The sequence below is a fragment of the Lepidothrix coronata genome, unplaced genomic scaffold, assembly GCF_001604755.1.
Source record: "Lepidothrix coronata isolate B3197 unplaced genomic scaffold, Lepidothrix_coronata-1.0 Scaffold93, whole genome shotgun sequence".
Classification (NCBI taxonomy): domain Eukaryota; kingdom Metazoa; phylum Chordata; class Aves; order Passeriformes; family Pipridae; genus Lepidothrix; species Lepidothrix coronata.
In genome coordinates this window covers 1421836-1436937 of record NW_016690273.1, presented here as the reverse complement: position 1 = coordinate 1436937, position 15102 = coordinate 1421836, and the positions used below count along the sequence as shown (strand labels likewise).

The 15102-nt window shown below is 48.4% G+C and overlaps 1 protein-coding gene across 4 annotated transcripts in view; it reads left to right on the top strand.

Moving 5' to 3' along the window:
- GDPD5 (glycerophosphodiester phosphodiesterase domain containing 5) overlaps window positions 1-15102 on the top strand; it is a 115867-nt gene that overhangs the window by 42908 nt on the left and 57857 nt on the right. For 3 of the 4 annotated variants that reach the window (XM_017821959.1, XM_017821958.1, XM_017821960.1), the window contains exon 2: window positions 5751-5925. In XM_017821959.1, the coding sequence (XP_017677448.1) occupies window positions 5909-5925 (17 nt within the window). In that variant the 5' untranslated portion in view covers window positions 5751-5908. Of the gene's footprint in view, window positions 1-5730; window positions 5926-15102 lie in introns of those variants that run through there. The other variant, XM_017821961.1, reaches the window with a different exon arrangement.

Below are 15102 nucleotides of genomic sequence, written 5' to 3'. Positions count from 1 at the left end.
CCCTGGCTGGGAAATAGAGGAGATTTCTCTTTCCTTTTTTTTTTTTTTTTTTTTTTTTTTCTCATGCATAGGACTGGAGGGTTTGCTCTGGAAGAGCTTAACTTGTTTAGAAAATATTAAGGAAAATGGGGATTTTCCAGTATAATTAGGGAAACAATTGCTTACAAGCGTATCAATGGGGATAATTGGTTATCAGGGATGTTCTCACCTAATTGGGACAGGAAATGATTTGCTTAACAAGGTTTTAAGCATAACTGGCTTGACAGAAGTTGTAATAGAGGGAGATATGTTGGAATTACAGAGAGATTGTTGATAAACAGTGCTCCCAGGAGTCACTGAGGAGAGGAAAACCACTGCTTTTGATGTGGAAATCATTGGAATCTGTCAAAGCTCTTTTTAAAACGGGCTAACTTATAAAACACAAATCTCAAGGACCTCGTGAGTATCTGTTTTCTGCATTTATTTGCATTGCAAGTGGGCTGAGTTTCTTTGGGCCTGATTTTTGGGAGGTGGGACCTTGTGCTCTCAAAGCTTGCTTTGGGTTTGGGTGTCCCACTGCTGGGCTGGGCTTGTGGTCTCCCTGGATATGGTGGGAGCATGTGGAGGGATTGCTGTGGTGGGATTGGTTATCCACCCCATTCTCCCAACAAATCTGCCCCTCGGGAACCATGGGAGCCTCTTCGGGGAAAGCCAGAGTTTTCCATGGGGTGGCTCTTCCCAGCCATGCCCTGAGAGATGGAGATGCTGGAGAAGATCTCAGGTGCCCACATCCTGGTGGGTGGAGCTGTTGGAGAACATCAGAGGCATCCACCTGTCTCCAAATTCTTGGCTTTGCACGCTCCAACATCTCCTGAGACTTCAGGATTCCATGGATTAGTGGCAACCTTGGCAGTGCTGGGTTAATGGTTGGACTCCATTACCTTGGAGGGCTTTTCTGGCCTTGATGGTTCTACAATTTTGTTATTCATGAACATGCACCAGAGCATCCTTGGCCGTGTTTTGATTTTTTCCTTGGATGTGCTGATCTAATTTAGGAGTCCTTTGCAGGCTCAAGTGAGAAGTTGTGCTTATCATAGTGAACCAGTCTAAGGAATCTGGGAGGATTTGGAAGGTCAGGGTAAGACAGGAAGGAGCCCAGAGCTCTTCTGTGTCCTTCCAGCTCCCCAAATCTGTCCTGACCAACCCCTGGGTGTATCCAGAGTGGAGCTGTCAGGAGTATCCCAGGAAATGGCTTTCTCTGGGCCATTAGAAGATTTGTTCCAAGTTGCTGAATGAGGTCAGTGGGACTTCCCTGAAACTGTTGTTGATAGGAAAAAATAAAACTTCAAGGGGGAATTAGAGGGGAGGGCTTGGAGGGTACCAAGCCTTGGGAAAGGTTATTATCCTGCTATTCCATGGCTTCATTCCCATTATTTTCCCAATGCACTCCAGGACTCTTCCCTTCACTAAATGGTAGCACTGAGATGGTTTCATGATTGGCCTTGGTTGCTCTCTTCCCTCCCCACTCCAGGTTTCTGAGTATTACTCTGAGAATACAGGGAGTTACAGTCAGAGAGACAAAAAATCCCAATTCTTAGGCCAGATCTCCCCAGAGAGTTTCCCTTTTCAATTTGCAGCTTCAATTCTCCCTTCTTTTTTTTTTTTGTTTTCTTTTTTTTTTCCCCCCTTTTGCTCCGAAGCTGTTTGGAAGGGAATAATGTGTCACAAGCTGTAACAGATACCTCCACTTCAGGATCTCAGGAGTGCAGTGTGTGCTAATTAGGCATCCTGGAGCCTTTGGAAAATATTCCCATTGTGCTTGCGGATGGAATCTCCCCTGCTCCCCCTTTTTGGACAGGCCAGCTGGCAGATTCACTTGTTCAGCTCCAAAAAGCCCATTGGCAGATGATGCACCTTTAAAGGCAAGGTAGAGAGCTGGTGTGGGTTTGTGTTTTTTATTTGATTCCCTTTTTTTTTTCTCTCCTTCCCTCCGGGTGAGTGTGGCTGGATTTGAATAATTGATGCCTGTTGTCTCTCTTCCTGTTTTCACTGCCGTGTGTAACACTAACCAGCAGCGCTGTGAATCATTCATAGCCTGCTTTCTGCACCTCGGGAGCTGGGGATGTCATGGGAACAGTGACTGGGACAGGCTCTGGGCTGCTCTCCCTTAAACCCAGTCCTGGCAGCAGGAGCAGTGAGTATGGAGTCCCTGAGCTTGGATCTCTGGGCAGGTGGTACCAGGAGCAGCATCTTGTGCCTCGGGCTCCTCCTGCATCTCCTGTGCCACTCAGGGCGAGGTGGGAGGGTGGGTGCTGTGCTTGTGCTTTCCTCTGCCTTGTGGGGTTTTCTGTGGGGTTTCCTCTCACGGAGGAGAGGGGATGATTTGGGGCTCCTTGGTTGTGCCCCGTGCGATGCAACAGCTTTTTAAAAACTCAGGTTGGGTTTCTTCTCACTGTGCTTCTCCTGGCTGTTTTTATGGGGAGCAGCCTGGAATTTTGGGCTTCATGTGAGTTCAGCTTTACTTGGTGCCCTGTGGAGCCTTTTCAGCTGGATTTTTCCGTGCTTGCAGTTTTTGTCCTTCTTGGTTGTGTGCAGTGGTTCTGCTGCTCTCCAACCCTTCCAGCAGTGCCTCCTGGTGATGGTGTGGGTGGGCAGCTGTGCCTTCGGGCTGTCCCTTTGTATGGAAAACACTCGTGTCCCTCCTGAACTCTGCCAGGAAACTGGGAGGTGCTGAATTAGATGCTGCTGCTTGGAGGTTGGCAGATGCTCTTCAGAATTAGACAACAAACACAGAGCTTTTGCACATGCCCTGGATGTTGGTGTTCCTGGCAGGATGTTAATCTGGGGAGAAGAGTTGGTTGCTGGTCCCTGCCCATCTCTGAAGTGCACTTGCACCTTACTAAAGCAAAGCTGTTGGGAAAGGCTTTGGTGCCTCTGCCACTGCTGTGCAGCAAAGTTCAGGCCTTTATCCAGTAGCTTTGGATAGGCATCCTGAGAGGGATGGCTGCATCCTGAACAGGTGGAATCAGGGATCCTGGTGACAGCCCTGAGCTGAGAACTCTTCCCAGGTCCAACTCCTCTTGCCATGAACAGGGACACCTCCCACCATCCCATTTTGCTCCAACCTGGCTTTGGACACTTCCAGGGATGGGGCAGCCACAGCTTTTCTGGGCAACCTGTGCCAGGGCCTCTCCCCACCCTCACAGGGAAGAATTTCTTCCTAATCTTAAATCTAATGATACTTGGGATCATGTTTTTTTTTGTTTTTGTTTGGTTGGTTTGTTTTGGTTTTTTGGAACCACTTGTGTTTGAGTTCGTGACCCAGTTCTTGTGAGTGAACAAATAAAATACGTGGCCAAAGCTTTTGCAGCTGGAGGTGGTTCTGTCTGCCTTCTTGCCTTGCATGACCAAAGCAGGAAGAGGTGGAAATCAGGAGAGATGCTTTCCTTTGGAGATTAATTCGTGGAGGATTTCTTGTAACTGCTGTAGCCTTCAAGGTTGTCAGTGTGGGAATAAGGGGTTTGGCAGGGGAGCTGCTAACAGGCTGTGCAGGACTTTTACATCCTGCACCTATCCCCCAACATCTTGTACATCACTCAGTGGTGAGAACCTGCAGGGCAGAGATCAAGGCTCTGTCCCAGACCTTCACATAACATCTAACTTTGCACGTTCTCAGTATTTCTGTCCTGTCCTGTCAGTTTTTCTGCCGGTGTGGGGGAAGATTCATTTCGTAGGGATAGTCTTGAAGCAGAAAAAAGCTGGAGATAGGAGGCAACCTATACAGTGACTAACGCCGAGCTTTATAAATAGCAAGAGAAGAGGCAAAAATGCAGGCTGGGAGGTGACCCCAGGCACGAGGCCACCGAGGTGGCACAGCAGGGCTCGGGGGCAGATGAGCTGGGAGAGCAAACAGCTCTGCTTCCAGGCTGGATGTGTTCGTGCCTCTGTCCTGCATGTCATCCCCGAGGGGATGTGCAGAGCCACGTGGGCATCTGTGATGTGCAAGTCATGCACATCTCGTGTCCTCTGCAGGGTCAGTGCCTGGAGCGCTCCCGGAGCATCCCAGGCAGGTTTGCTGGGAGCACAGAGCCACATTCCCTGTGTCTGTGTGAGGGGAAGGCAGGGCACTGATGGGCACAGCGTGGTGACAGTCTGGTGGCCTTTGGAGCCACAACAACCACCTGCCCCCGGGGGGCTGAGCCCTGCTGAGAGGAAGTCAGGACAAGGCTGTCAGCACGGAGCGTGGGAGCGTGAACGGCCACGGAACGGGCAGAGGCTGGAAGGGCTGAGCTGGCTGTGTCCCTGGTGACATTGCTGGGCTCCACCGCTGTGTCTGCAGCATCCCCTCGTGCAGCAGCTCCATCGAAAAACATGCTCAGCCCTGGTGGGGTTCTTGGGGCTCTCTTGTGCAGGGCTGGGAGTTGGACTCGGTGATCCTTGTGGGTCCCTTCCAACTCGGAATATTCTGTCATTCTGTGGGTTTCGAAGGCTTCTTCCTGTAGGATGTGGCTTTGAAAGGCTTTTAGGTGGCTGGTTTAGCTCCTTAAGCCCAGTCATGCTTTGCTGATGCCAGTGAGGATGTTGCTACTCAGCTGTCAGGGGTTTTTGCAAGAGCTGAGCTCTGGGGATCCTGTGTGCGAGGAAATAAGTGTTTCCCTTAGACAGGGTGTGATTTACTGCCCACACTCATCTCTGCACACTCTGGAAAGGTAGGCAAGCTCTTTGCAAGCTCAGCTGCTGCTGAACATCATTCCCAGTGCACTGATTATCCACCCAGCAGCAGCTCGTGGGGCTGTGGGTGTGGGCTTGTGCCCCAGGAACCTGTGGAAAACCCCTGGGTGGGAGTTGAGCCCACAGTGACGCCACCAGACCGGCAAATAACAGCTCTGAGCTTCCCACCCCTGAGCACCAACTCTGGGAATTAGTAAGAGAACGTGATTGTTTGGTCTGTCCCCGATATGAATCTCACCAGAGACAAGAGAACATCTAAATATATATACAAAAAAACCCCCCTGTGACGCAGGGAGCACGTGGTGGATGGAGCAGAGAACCTTCCCTCCAAACACTGATGTTACCATGAGTCAGTCTGATCCTTTGGGTGCTGGCTGGTGGGAAGGGGAGCTGGGTGAAGGCTGCTTGAGAGGTGTATAAAGGGAGATGGGTATTATATATTTTATGTATATGCACACACACTGTATTCCTGGGGTTGGCCAGGAGCTGGACTTTGAGGATCCTCGTTGGGTCCCTTCCAGCTCAGGATAGTCTGTGATTCTGTGATGTGCCTCTGGAAGTGTTTGTTCCTTGTCTGGGGCTGTTTAGAGGCTCTGTAGGATGCTGAAGATAACCTGCTTTGTCTTGGCTGGGTTTCAGCTCGGAGGAGGTCTCTGGATCGATTTTAAGGTTGTTCTTTACATTTCAGTCATTCATAAAACCATCATCACTGGGGCTGCAAACAACCAACCTAGTCTTTTGTCCTCCTGTGGCTCTTCTTCCTGCTAACTCCTACGAATCCATTGGCTTTTAGTGGTGTGGGAGAAGCTGCTCCAGGAAATAAAACCTGCAAACTAATTAAACTTCTCAGTCTCGTTAAGTAAGGACCGGGAGACGTCGGCAGGGCTGGGAATAGCTGTGATTCTCATCCCCCTTCTCTGTGGCCAGAGGACATGGTTAATCATTAAATTGCTTGTTAATGTAGTGAAATATCGCTCGGTGGGTTTAATTCCCTTTTTTTTTTTTTTTTAACGGATTTTTGTTTTTCCTTCTTGCCAAAGGGCGCTCCCAGGACCTGATGGAGTGGTGAGAGCTGGCTCCAGAGGGGCTGGAAGGAGCATGGTCAAACACCAACCCCTGCAGTACTACGAGCCCCAGCTATGTCTGTCCTGTCTGACCGGGATCTACGGCTGCCGCTGGAAACGGTACCAGCGGTCACATGATGACACCACCAAGGTGGGTGCTGGGCCCTGTCACCTCTTCCCCTGATGCTGGCTTTGGAGATCTTGCTTGAAAGTGCTGGATATTAATTTTTTTTTGTTTATTTGTTTAATTATTGGCTTGGATAGATGATGGGATTCACTGGCCCCGTGGCTGGGGGTCTGTGGTTCTGCCCCACGGGCCCTATGAGATGGTCCTGCTGCTCAAAGGGTTTGAGTGCTGTGGCCAAACCCATCCATATTTCCCATGTTTCCTCCTTGCTCTGTGTCCCTGGGGTGCTTTACAGCATCCTTGACTGGGCCTGTAGGACCTGCATTTCTGCATCATCTCTGCCTTCACACGCTGCAGTGGCACTTGGTCCAAGGGTGGACTTGATGGTCTTGGAGGTCTTTTCCAACCTTTATGATTCCCTGATTCTGTTCTTGCATGGGAAAATAGTTTGGAGGTAGGGGGAACGGGCTGCCCAGAGAAGCTGTGGCTGCCTCATCCCTGGCAGTGTCCAAGGCCAGGTTGGATGGAGCTCTGAGCGACCTGGGCTGCTGGAAGGTGTCCCTGCCCACGGCAGGGGAGGAACAAGATGAGCTTTAAAGTCCTTTCCAACCTAAACCATTGTGGGATCCTATGAGAGGCAGCAGGAAGTGAGAACTGGCTGGGGGGCAAATGTGGCAGTGTTAGAGGTGACTCTTGCCTGGCCTGGGAATGCAGTTTTCCAGAGCTGTGGCAGAGGGAATTCGGGAAGCAGGGCTTCACTGCGCTCTCCCTGTTGTTGAGGGCTGTGAGATGAGGCCTTGGGAGCCCTGCTGTGTTTATGGGATAAGTGTGAAAACAGTGCTGTCAAAGCCACCCTTTTACATCTCCTGGGAAATGGTTGTGTGTTACTATCTTTCTGGGCTCTCATGTTTTCTAGGCTGTTTTCTTTTTTTAATGCTCTTACTACTTAAAGGAGAGAAAACTCCCAAATTTAAATCTTGTTTCTGCTGGCAGTGCTCCCAGGAGATCATTTGCTTGCCTTTTGAGTGCTTCATGTTGCTCTGGTGTCAGTTGGCTCCTCTATTCTGCTTCTAAGTCTATAACCAGGGATCTTCCTGGCTCTTGGAGTGCTTTCCCTCTGGAAAAGAAGCTGTTGAGGCACAAACACGTCTGACTGTGGCAGATCCTGTGCCAGAAATGCTCCTGGTTGTGAATTACATGGATTGTTGGAGCAGCTTGGCCAGGAGCTCCCGTGGGAATTGGAGAGTCGGGGCTGCTGTTTGTGCAGCCCTGAACAAATTTCCTTTGGCAAAATGGGAATACTGGTGCCGGTTTTCCCTCCTCTTTCAGCCTGGCCAGCTCAGCCTGAGGGACCATTGCTGGGAGCAAATTCCTGACCACGTCTGTGGCAGACAGTGTAGGTGGCTTTGGAAGACTCTGTCAGGAAAACAGTGGGACACAATATCTTGGCAGCTGGATATGCACTAACTTAAATACTAAAAATACCTTTTTCCTTCTGCCTGCTGAACCAGAACATTCCATTTCTTAGCTAAAAATCCAGAGAAAAAAATTGCTGTGGACTGAATTTTTCAGTGAAATCTGGCTCTGCTTGCTTTACCAAAAAAATATCAGTGGCAGCCTTCCAGTTCCACTTGGAATTCCAATTGTTTTTTTCCGGTGCTGGAAAGGAATTAGTTGTGTTTAAAGGCACCTGATCTAGGCTTAAATATGTCCAGTCTCAGAACTGAGTTTTTTAAGGTCTGCATGAGGCATCAACTCCCACTTTTAAGAGAAATAGAGATAACAAGTATTGCAGGAGTAAGACAAAGAAGTCTAAAATGAGCTGCAGGCTGGGCAGAACCAAAGGGTGAAGAATTTGTTCCCGCTGGATGCCAATAAAGTGCCCTGCAGATGTTACTTGGAGGGGGAAAACAGGGCAATTAGACTATGTCCAAGTCGTGTTTCTACTTTTTAATGATCAGAAAGCAAGTCAGGTATTCAAAGAGGGGCTTTTTTTAGTGTGAACTCCAGCGTGGTTCTCTGCTTGCTTGGTAAAACACCAAACTTCCCAGAACAGGAGGCTTTCACCTAAATCTGGGTCATGACCCAACGTAGCCTCTGTGATCTCTTCTGCCTTGGATGTTTGTTTTCTGAGTTGTTCTGCAGCTCACCAGCAGAATTTTAATGGTCCCTCTCCTTTTCCCTCCAGTGTGTGCACACCAGGCTTTCTGCTACACAAGAGAAGTTGATGTAAAAATGGGAATTTGAATTGTAAGCTTGAGCTGGAAGTTTTTTTGGGCACTGCTTGCTGGAATTGTCATTATCTCTTGCTTTCCTCTGAGAATGGAAGGGGGGCACTGAAGGCACACAACCAGCACACTCGGTCTCCTTTTTAAATTTTGAACATCTGCAAAATTCTTTTTTTTTCTACTGTGGGCTTTCAGCTTTAAGGGCAAGATCCCCATTCACTTTTTCCTTTTTAAATTTGTAATGCTTTTTTAAATGAAAGGCATGTAAAGGAGAAGGAATGGCCTTGCTAGGATTCAGATCATTCTAATGCCTGTAGCTGGTGTGAGGAAAGAATTTCTGGTTGAATTACAGCTTGGTCATCACATATTCAACCAAGGAAGATATTTTGAGGTCAGTGCATGGAAGCAGAGAATGGCTTGGGTTGGAAGGGACCTTAAAGATGATCCCATTCCTGCCCCCCCTCTTCCTTCCATCCCAGGTTGCTCCAAGCCCCGTCCAACCTGGGCTTGGACACTGCCAGGGATGGGGAATCCATCACCTTGCCAGGGTTCTATCACCCTGAACACAAACTTCAGGGGGGAAAAAAGCTTTGCCTTGGAGCTGCCACGTGTGCTGTGAAAACTCTAAAGTTCAGATTCCACCTTCCCAGGCAGCTCCTGGGTACCACGAGCCTGCTGATGGATTGCCAGCAATTAAATGAGTTTACACACAGCTAATTGCAAGGTATAAACACAGTGCTCTTCGTGGTTCACCCCCAATGAACCACTGGAGGCTGTTCCAACACCAGAACATCTCTTTTTTCTCCTGAGGGAGAGTCTCTCTTCTGAAAATCCCTGCCCACACGTGGCAGGATCAGTGTCCACGTGGGAGCTGTCCATGGGTTCATTGAATGCACACCAAGTTAAATCCATCCACTGCTTTTGGCTTGGAGTTTTTTTATTGCTTCCGACCCCCTGTTGTTTGTACCCAGCAAGTATCACACCTGGGAAGTCACCCTTGGGGGAGAGGGTGAGGAGATATTCTTTGCAGGAGGAAATGGCAATGATGATTTATTTTTTTTTTTAGCTATCCAGCAAACAGAAGAAGCCACTTTTATTGACTGTCTGGGTTTGAGTGGCTTTTTGGGGAGTTTTTTTGTTTGTCCAGTTGTTGGGTTTTTTTTTTTTTTTTTTTTTTTTTTTTTTTTTTGGAAGAGGTGGTGGTTTGTTGTCTGCTTTTTGTTTGGTTTTGTTGTTTATTTGGTTTTTCCAGTTACTGTGTATTGAATTATTGTGTCCTCTTTGCCTTAATTAGTTCCCTGGCAAATAGGATAGAATGGGATAAAATACTGTCACGACTTGCAAAGGGCTTTGGCTTCTCTGCTTCATGGCAGGCACAGATTAAATTGTACTTCCCAACCATGAATCCTCTGGAGATCCAGCAGGGTGGAACTGGGATCTCTCCTGCTCTGCTGGGTGGCACTTCCCCACTGCTGGATTCAGGCTCCATTTCCATGTGCCAGCAAATGTCCTTGGGGACAAGGGCCGCTGTTTTCAGTGCTGCTGGGTCACACTTTGAGGGTCTCTTGTACCCAGCCAATAAAAGGGCAGCACTAGGTGGGTATTCCAGGCTCCTGGAAGCACCTTCGACCAGGATTGTTGCTTCTGGACATCCCTCCGGAGAAACAGGCTTTTGTATCTCTTGGAAAAACACTGAGGAGTGTTGTGAGCACCTTTGTGGGGCTGCTCTGACTGAGTGCAATAAAATAGGAAAGCCTGTCATCAACAACCTCCCTTGTTTGTCCTGTGGTGTGTGAAGGGGCACAAGACCCTCTGGGTGTTGTTTGAGCCTCCTGTGTTCAATATAAAATCCTATTTTTTACATCCCAAATCTCCTAATCCTGTGTTTAACATGAGGGGAAATTTCCAATGCCTCTCCCTGCCTTTATTGCTGCCCCTATAACTGAGATACCAACCCCTTCCTAATGACCTGGGTGTGAACATTTCCTCCCTTGCAGTGAGATGTGTGTGATTCCAGACGGTCCAGCTGGTTGAACACCCCACGTGGCCTCCAGCTGAGGCTTCCCGGGGCTTTTTGGGCTCCTTTTGTGAGGAGCTGTGATCCATCAGCATAATGAATTGCTGTGCTGTGTCTGTGAGAGCTGTTAATTCACTTTCGGGTGAAATGCTCTCCTAATTCCCGCTTGGCCAGAGCTGGGAAATGACCTGAACAGATGATCTGAGCCACAGGCTTGGGAGCTGGGACTTTGTCAGGGCTAATTCCTGGGCGGCCCAGAGGTCACTGGGCATGGGAATCGCTTGCTTTGCTGAAAACCTCCATTAGAGGAGGGGTTAATTTGCCCTTTTCCACGTGTTTTTCAATTTGTTGGTGTTCCAGACCTTAGGCCTGAGGGGCACAGGAGCTTTTGGGGGAAAGAGGCTCTTTCAAGGTGTTTTGATTTGAGGGTGGGCACTGAAGCACTGGATGTGATCAGGGATTCAGAGCTGAGTCCCCACAGATGGATATGTCTGATCATGTTGGTGTGATGGGCTAAGAAGGTGTCCCTGTTTATTGAGGGGGTTGGACTAGATGACCTTTAAGGGCTCCTTTCAACCCAAACTATTCTGATTCTGTTTTTTTTTCTTCCCTTAATTCTGCCCCGTTTTCGGGGCTTTACACTTAAATATCCTTAAAATTCACCTTCAAGCCCTTCATCTTACAGGGAAGCTGACATAGGGGTGCCTGACTGGCCAGGGAAGCTGTTTGAGGTGCCCACAGATCCATGTGCCAGCTGAGCCAGGCAGGAATTGCTGTGCATGGTGCCAGCAGACCAGACTTGCAAGGAGTGCTGCTGGTTCTAACTGGGAATGGTGTATTTTGGTCTCCATGAAGGAGCAAGACCTCCCTTAGTCCGGGCAAGGAAGGTGTGTTAGTCTCAGGAACTGGTCTTAACCTGCCAGGACCTTGCTTATCCCTGATTCCCACTTCCTCAGGCAGCTCCTGGAAAGGTTGGGAGGAACCTGCTCCAGGGCAAGGCTGATGCTGGAGCTGTTACCTCCTTAGGTGAGGTCCAGAAGGCCACTGCTGGTCACCTCTAGGTGCTACCATGGAGCTACAATCCCAGGAAGCTGCTTGACCAAAATTCCAGGCTCTTGGGCAGCATTATAAATTTAATTTGATTCGCTAAATACATTTTTAGCCATAATGGGTTTGGGTTGTAATTTTTTTTTGTCCTCCAAAGGTGTTCTTCAACGTGAGCAACCAGCCATGGACTTGCAGATACTGTGATCTCCAGAAACTCCTGCTAGTCCTGTCAAAGATTTCCTTTTTTTTTTGGGAAACCCCAAGTCCTTAAAACCCCAGGAAAGCCCCGGTGTCAGAGCCTAATTCTGTGGTGCAGTCCAGGGTTGTTGTCAGGGTGAGGATGTTTGACTGCAGCTGAATCTGTGGCCCAGCCCTGAGGTAGGCAAAATGTGGGATGGGAGAGAGTCTGCAAAACCCATTGAGTGTGGGGCCTGGGTCGGGATTATGGGCTCAGACTGGGTGATTAACATGCTCTGGGATTTATAAAGCTTTAGAGGTGTCAAAAGGGTTTTACTGCAGAGCATCTGCAAAATGTGTTTGGGGCCATCAAGAGCTGAGCTGCATCTGTAGAAAGGGGGGAGGCAGGCAGGAGACAGAGAAAAAGAGGGATTTGGGGGCCCTGGTCCCTTAGACCAGCCCTATATTTAGCAAACAAGAGCTGGTGGGTCTGTCAGTTGGGTTTTACATGGATTTCCCTTGGACACCTGGGTGCAGCAATGCTGTTCCTGTCTAAAGACGGGGCTGTGCAGCCATTCCTGTAAAATCTTTACTGCTTTGGAAGGCGCTGGGTCTCCCCCAGATGGGATTTGGGTGCTCAGTCAGCTCCTGGTTTAACCTGCCACCCCATCTGTGAGTTCCTTGGACTGGTTTTTGCTGGTTAATTTTCTGCTCAGTTTGGGCTTTGTCACCAAACCAGTGTTGATAACACAAGCCTTCAGCTATTGCTGAAGTTTGCTTACACAGCATCAAGGTAGAATATTTTCAGAATTCCTTCTAAAAGGAGGGAAATTTAGGTGGTTTTTCTGCTTGCTTTCCAAACCAAATGTTTTAAAATTGAACTGTGTCACTCCTTTTACAGAAGAGGCAACGGGAACCTGTAATCTAGCCCAGGCTGATGAATTGTGCCACTGTTCACTCCCACATTTAGTCCTTTCCCATGTGTAGAGCTGTGCTTGAATTTTGAGGAGAGATAAAAGTGAAGTGGGAATGAACAGTGTGGAAGTTGGACTTGTTGATGTCTGAAATCCTCTCTCTAACCTTGACAGAATAGTGAAAAATCATGGCCTTTTTCCAGCAGAGGCTTGATTTTGCTCCCCCCAGAGGGTAGTGAGGGTGACCTCACTGCCCATCAGTTGAGCTCCAGGGGTTTATTTTACCTGATCCCCCAGGTCTGCTTTTGCAGTCTCTTTCTTCAATTCCCAGGTGTCCTGGAAGAGATCCAAGGGCAGTTGTGCTGTGACAGAGCAGGAATGTTGGATGCACTGGGGGAGAAGGCTTTTTTTTCCCCTTTGCTTTTATTTTCCTGCCCCTCATAGAAGTAGACTTTGTGGAAGTTGGTGGTGGATGCTTGTTGGGTCCAAAATTACCACAAAAATGAACTCCTTGCTATTTTGAACAGTCCCATGTCCTCTGTGGCCTGAGGAAACGCTGCAGGGTTGGTTTTAAATCTGCAGCAACATCTTCATTTGCACCGAGGAAATAATTTTGCTTGAACAGGCTCTGCCAATTCCCAAAAGTGGATTATTTGGATCTGCTTCTTGGTTCACTGCCAGCAGTGCTGGGCATTCTCAGTCCCCTGGCCCATCAGATGCCTTCTGTGCAAAGTGTGCCCAGGACTCACGTTTGTGTGGCAAATATTCAGCTAAGTGGGTGACATTCAGTGGCCTTTCCTGCACAGGCTAAATGATTTAATGGGCCCTTTGGTTTTTTCAAATGTGTTTCATTTCTGGATGTAAAAAGCTTCTAAATGGAGGGCAGAGGTGAGCTTGCCAAAGACATAGCAGCTGTTCATCCTCCTTTGGAGGGGGAGGATGCTGGAAGGCCTGGAATAGGAAGGTTTGGAAGCTGAAATTCTTTTGCATGACATTCTTCTGCCTCTTAATACAGATATTCACAGTCAGTCTTGTAATTCTGGGAGTCTGGCCAAGTTTCTGCATAAAAGGAACTGCACACAGTTCCTGGTCCTGCCCTTCACCCCAACATCAGCCCAGAGCAGGTACAGCCACAGACTAATTTCCTTGCTGGAATTTCCAATTGATTTATTAATAAATCAAACTCTGTGCTGCTTCAGACACAGGGTTTTTGCATTAAAGGGGGAGACATTAAAGGGGGAGTGTTTCCCCGTGGGGCAAACACTCTTGGTGGTTTCCAAGCTCATCCCATTAAAAATGCCCCCAAAACCTGAAACTCTGCAGCTTTCGGGGTGTGAATCCAATGGTTGTGACTGTGCCTTCCTCCACTTTACCAGGAAAGCTGTTGTTCAGCAGATCTTTATTTTTGTAGCCATGCTGAGTGCAGCATTTTTGGGAAGCAGAGCTCTGCACCACAAGCATTTATTCCCCATGTGGCTTTGGTGCTCAAACAAAAAGCTTTGGCATCTGGAGACGTGTCGTGGTTGATGTGCTGTTTTGGTTGTGGCTGATTTTTCTGGGACCAGAGCAGGACCTTCTCCTCTCCAGGATTTGTGCTCTGGTTCCAAAAGTGTTGTTGGGCTGTGGGTGAAATGAGTCCATGTACAATGACCACCCATGGCCTCTGGTAGGTGGCTCGACAAGCTCATACCGTTAAAAATGCCACCAAACCCTGAACCTCTGCAGCTTCCAGGGGGTTCAGTCTGATGGTTGTGGCTGTGCCTTCCTCCACTTTGCCAGGACAGCTTTGTGTGGCTGGTGGGGAAGAACTTGAGACCACGTGGAGCTGTGACTTTGTGGGAAATATCCCTTTTTTTAAATCTAGCAAGATGGCATAAACTCAGGGAATAAAGAAACAAAGAAGAATTTATTCAGCACGCCGGGTTCTTCTCCCACCGAGTGTTCGGGGAGAAAGACCCTTTGGCTTTACATCTCATACCTTTTATAGTTTTACAAGATCCCACCCTTTTTCAGATAAGTTTAATATATTCATTTTTACCTGAAAAGGTTTCTTTTCTCTGAAAAGGGGCTTTCCTTTTCTTCTGATTGGCTGCAAGGTGTCCCCTGTCAAGGATGATGGATCTTCCTTTGTTCTTAGCCCAAAGAGAGAGAAGAAGCCCTTTTGTACAAAAATGGCCCCAAAAGATTTTGAGAACTCTTGCATTTCCCTTATCCGGCTGAAAAAGACTCTGACACTGCAGTCCAGTATTTTTGAACTTGGATATCTTACAACTTTGCCATACGCCTATAAAAAATGGTATTTTTGTTTCTCATAACTTGGCTGCCGTTTGTCCCAAGGCACGTCAGTCCCCTGCCAGTTTGTTGGTTTGGAGCTGGCTCAGCTGCCTGGCTGGGGATCCAAAGTGGGTCCAGAAGGGCTCATGTTTGGATGAATTGGGAAGGAGCCTCTGTGCTGCTGTTGTCTCATTAACGACATTGATTAGCAAAGCTGGAAAACCTAATGAGCGTTCTTCGTTGGCAGGGAAGGTGATCTGTGATTTTCATGTGCCTTTGCTGTCTCCTGAGCTCCTCTTGGCAAGGGGCCTTGAGTTTAGGGGTGTTTGGTTGCAACTTGAGCCTTTTTCTCCAGGTTGTTCCCAGGAGAGCTGTTGCTGAGCTCCAAAGTGGGATTTCAAGGGGGGTGTGCAAACACAAGCTGTGCTGCTCCGTGGCTGGAGGTCTGAATTGGGTTTGGTTGTTTGTGGCTCATCTCAACCCTGGAAATTGTTCTTTCTCTTTTGTCTGCAGTGAGCTGTTGCAAAGGGAACCTGATGAACTG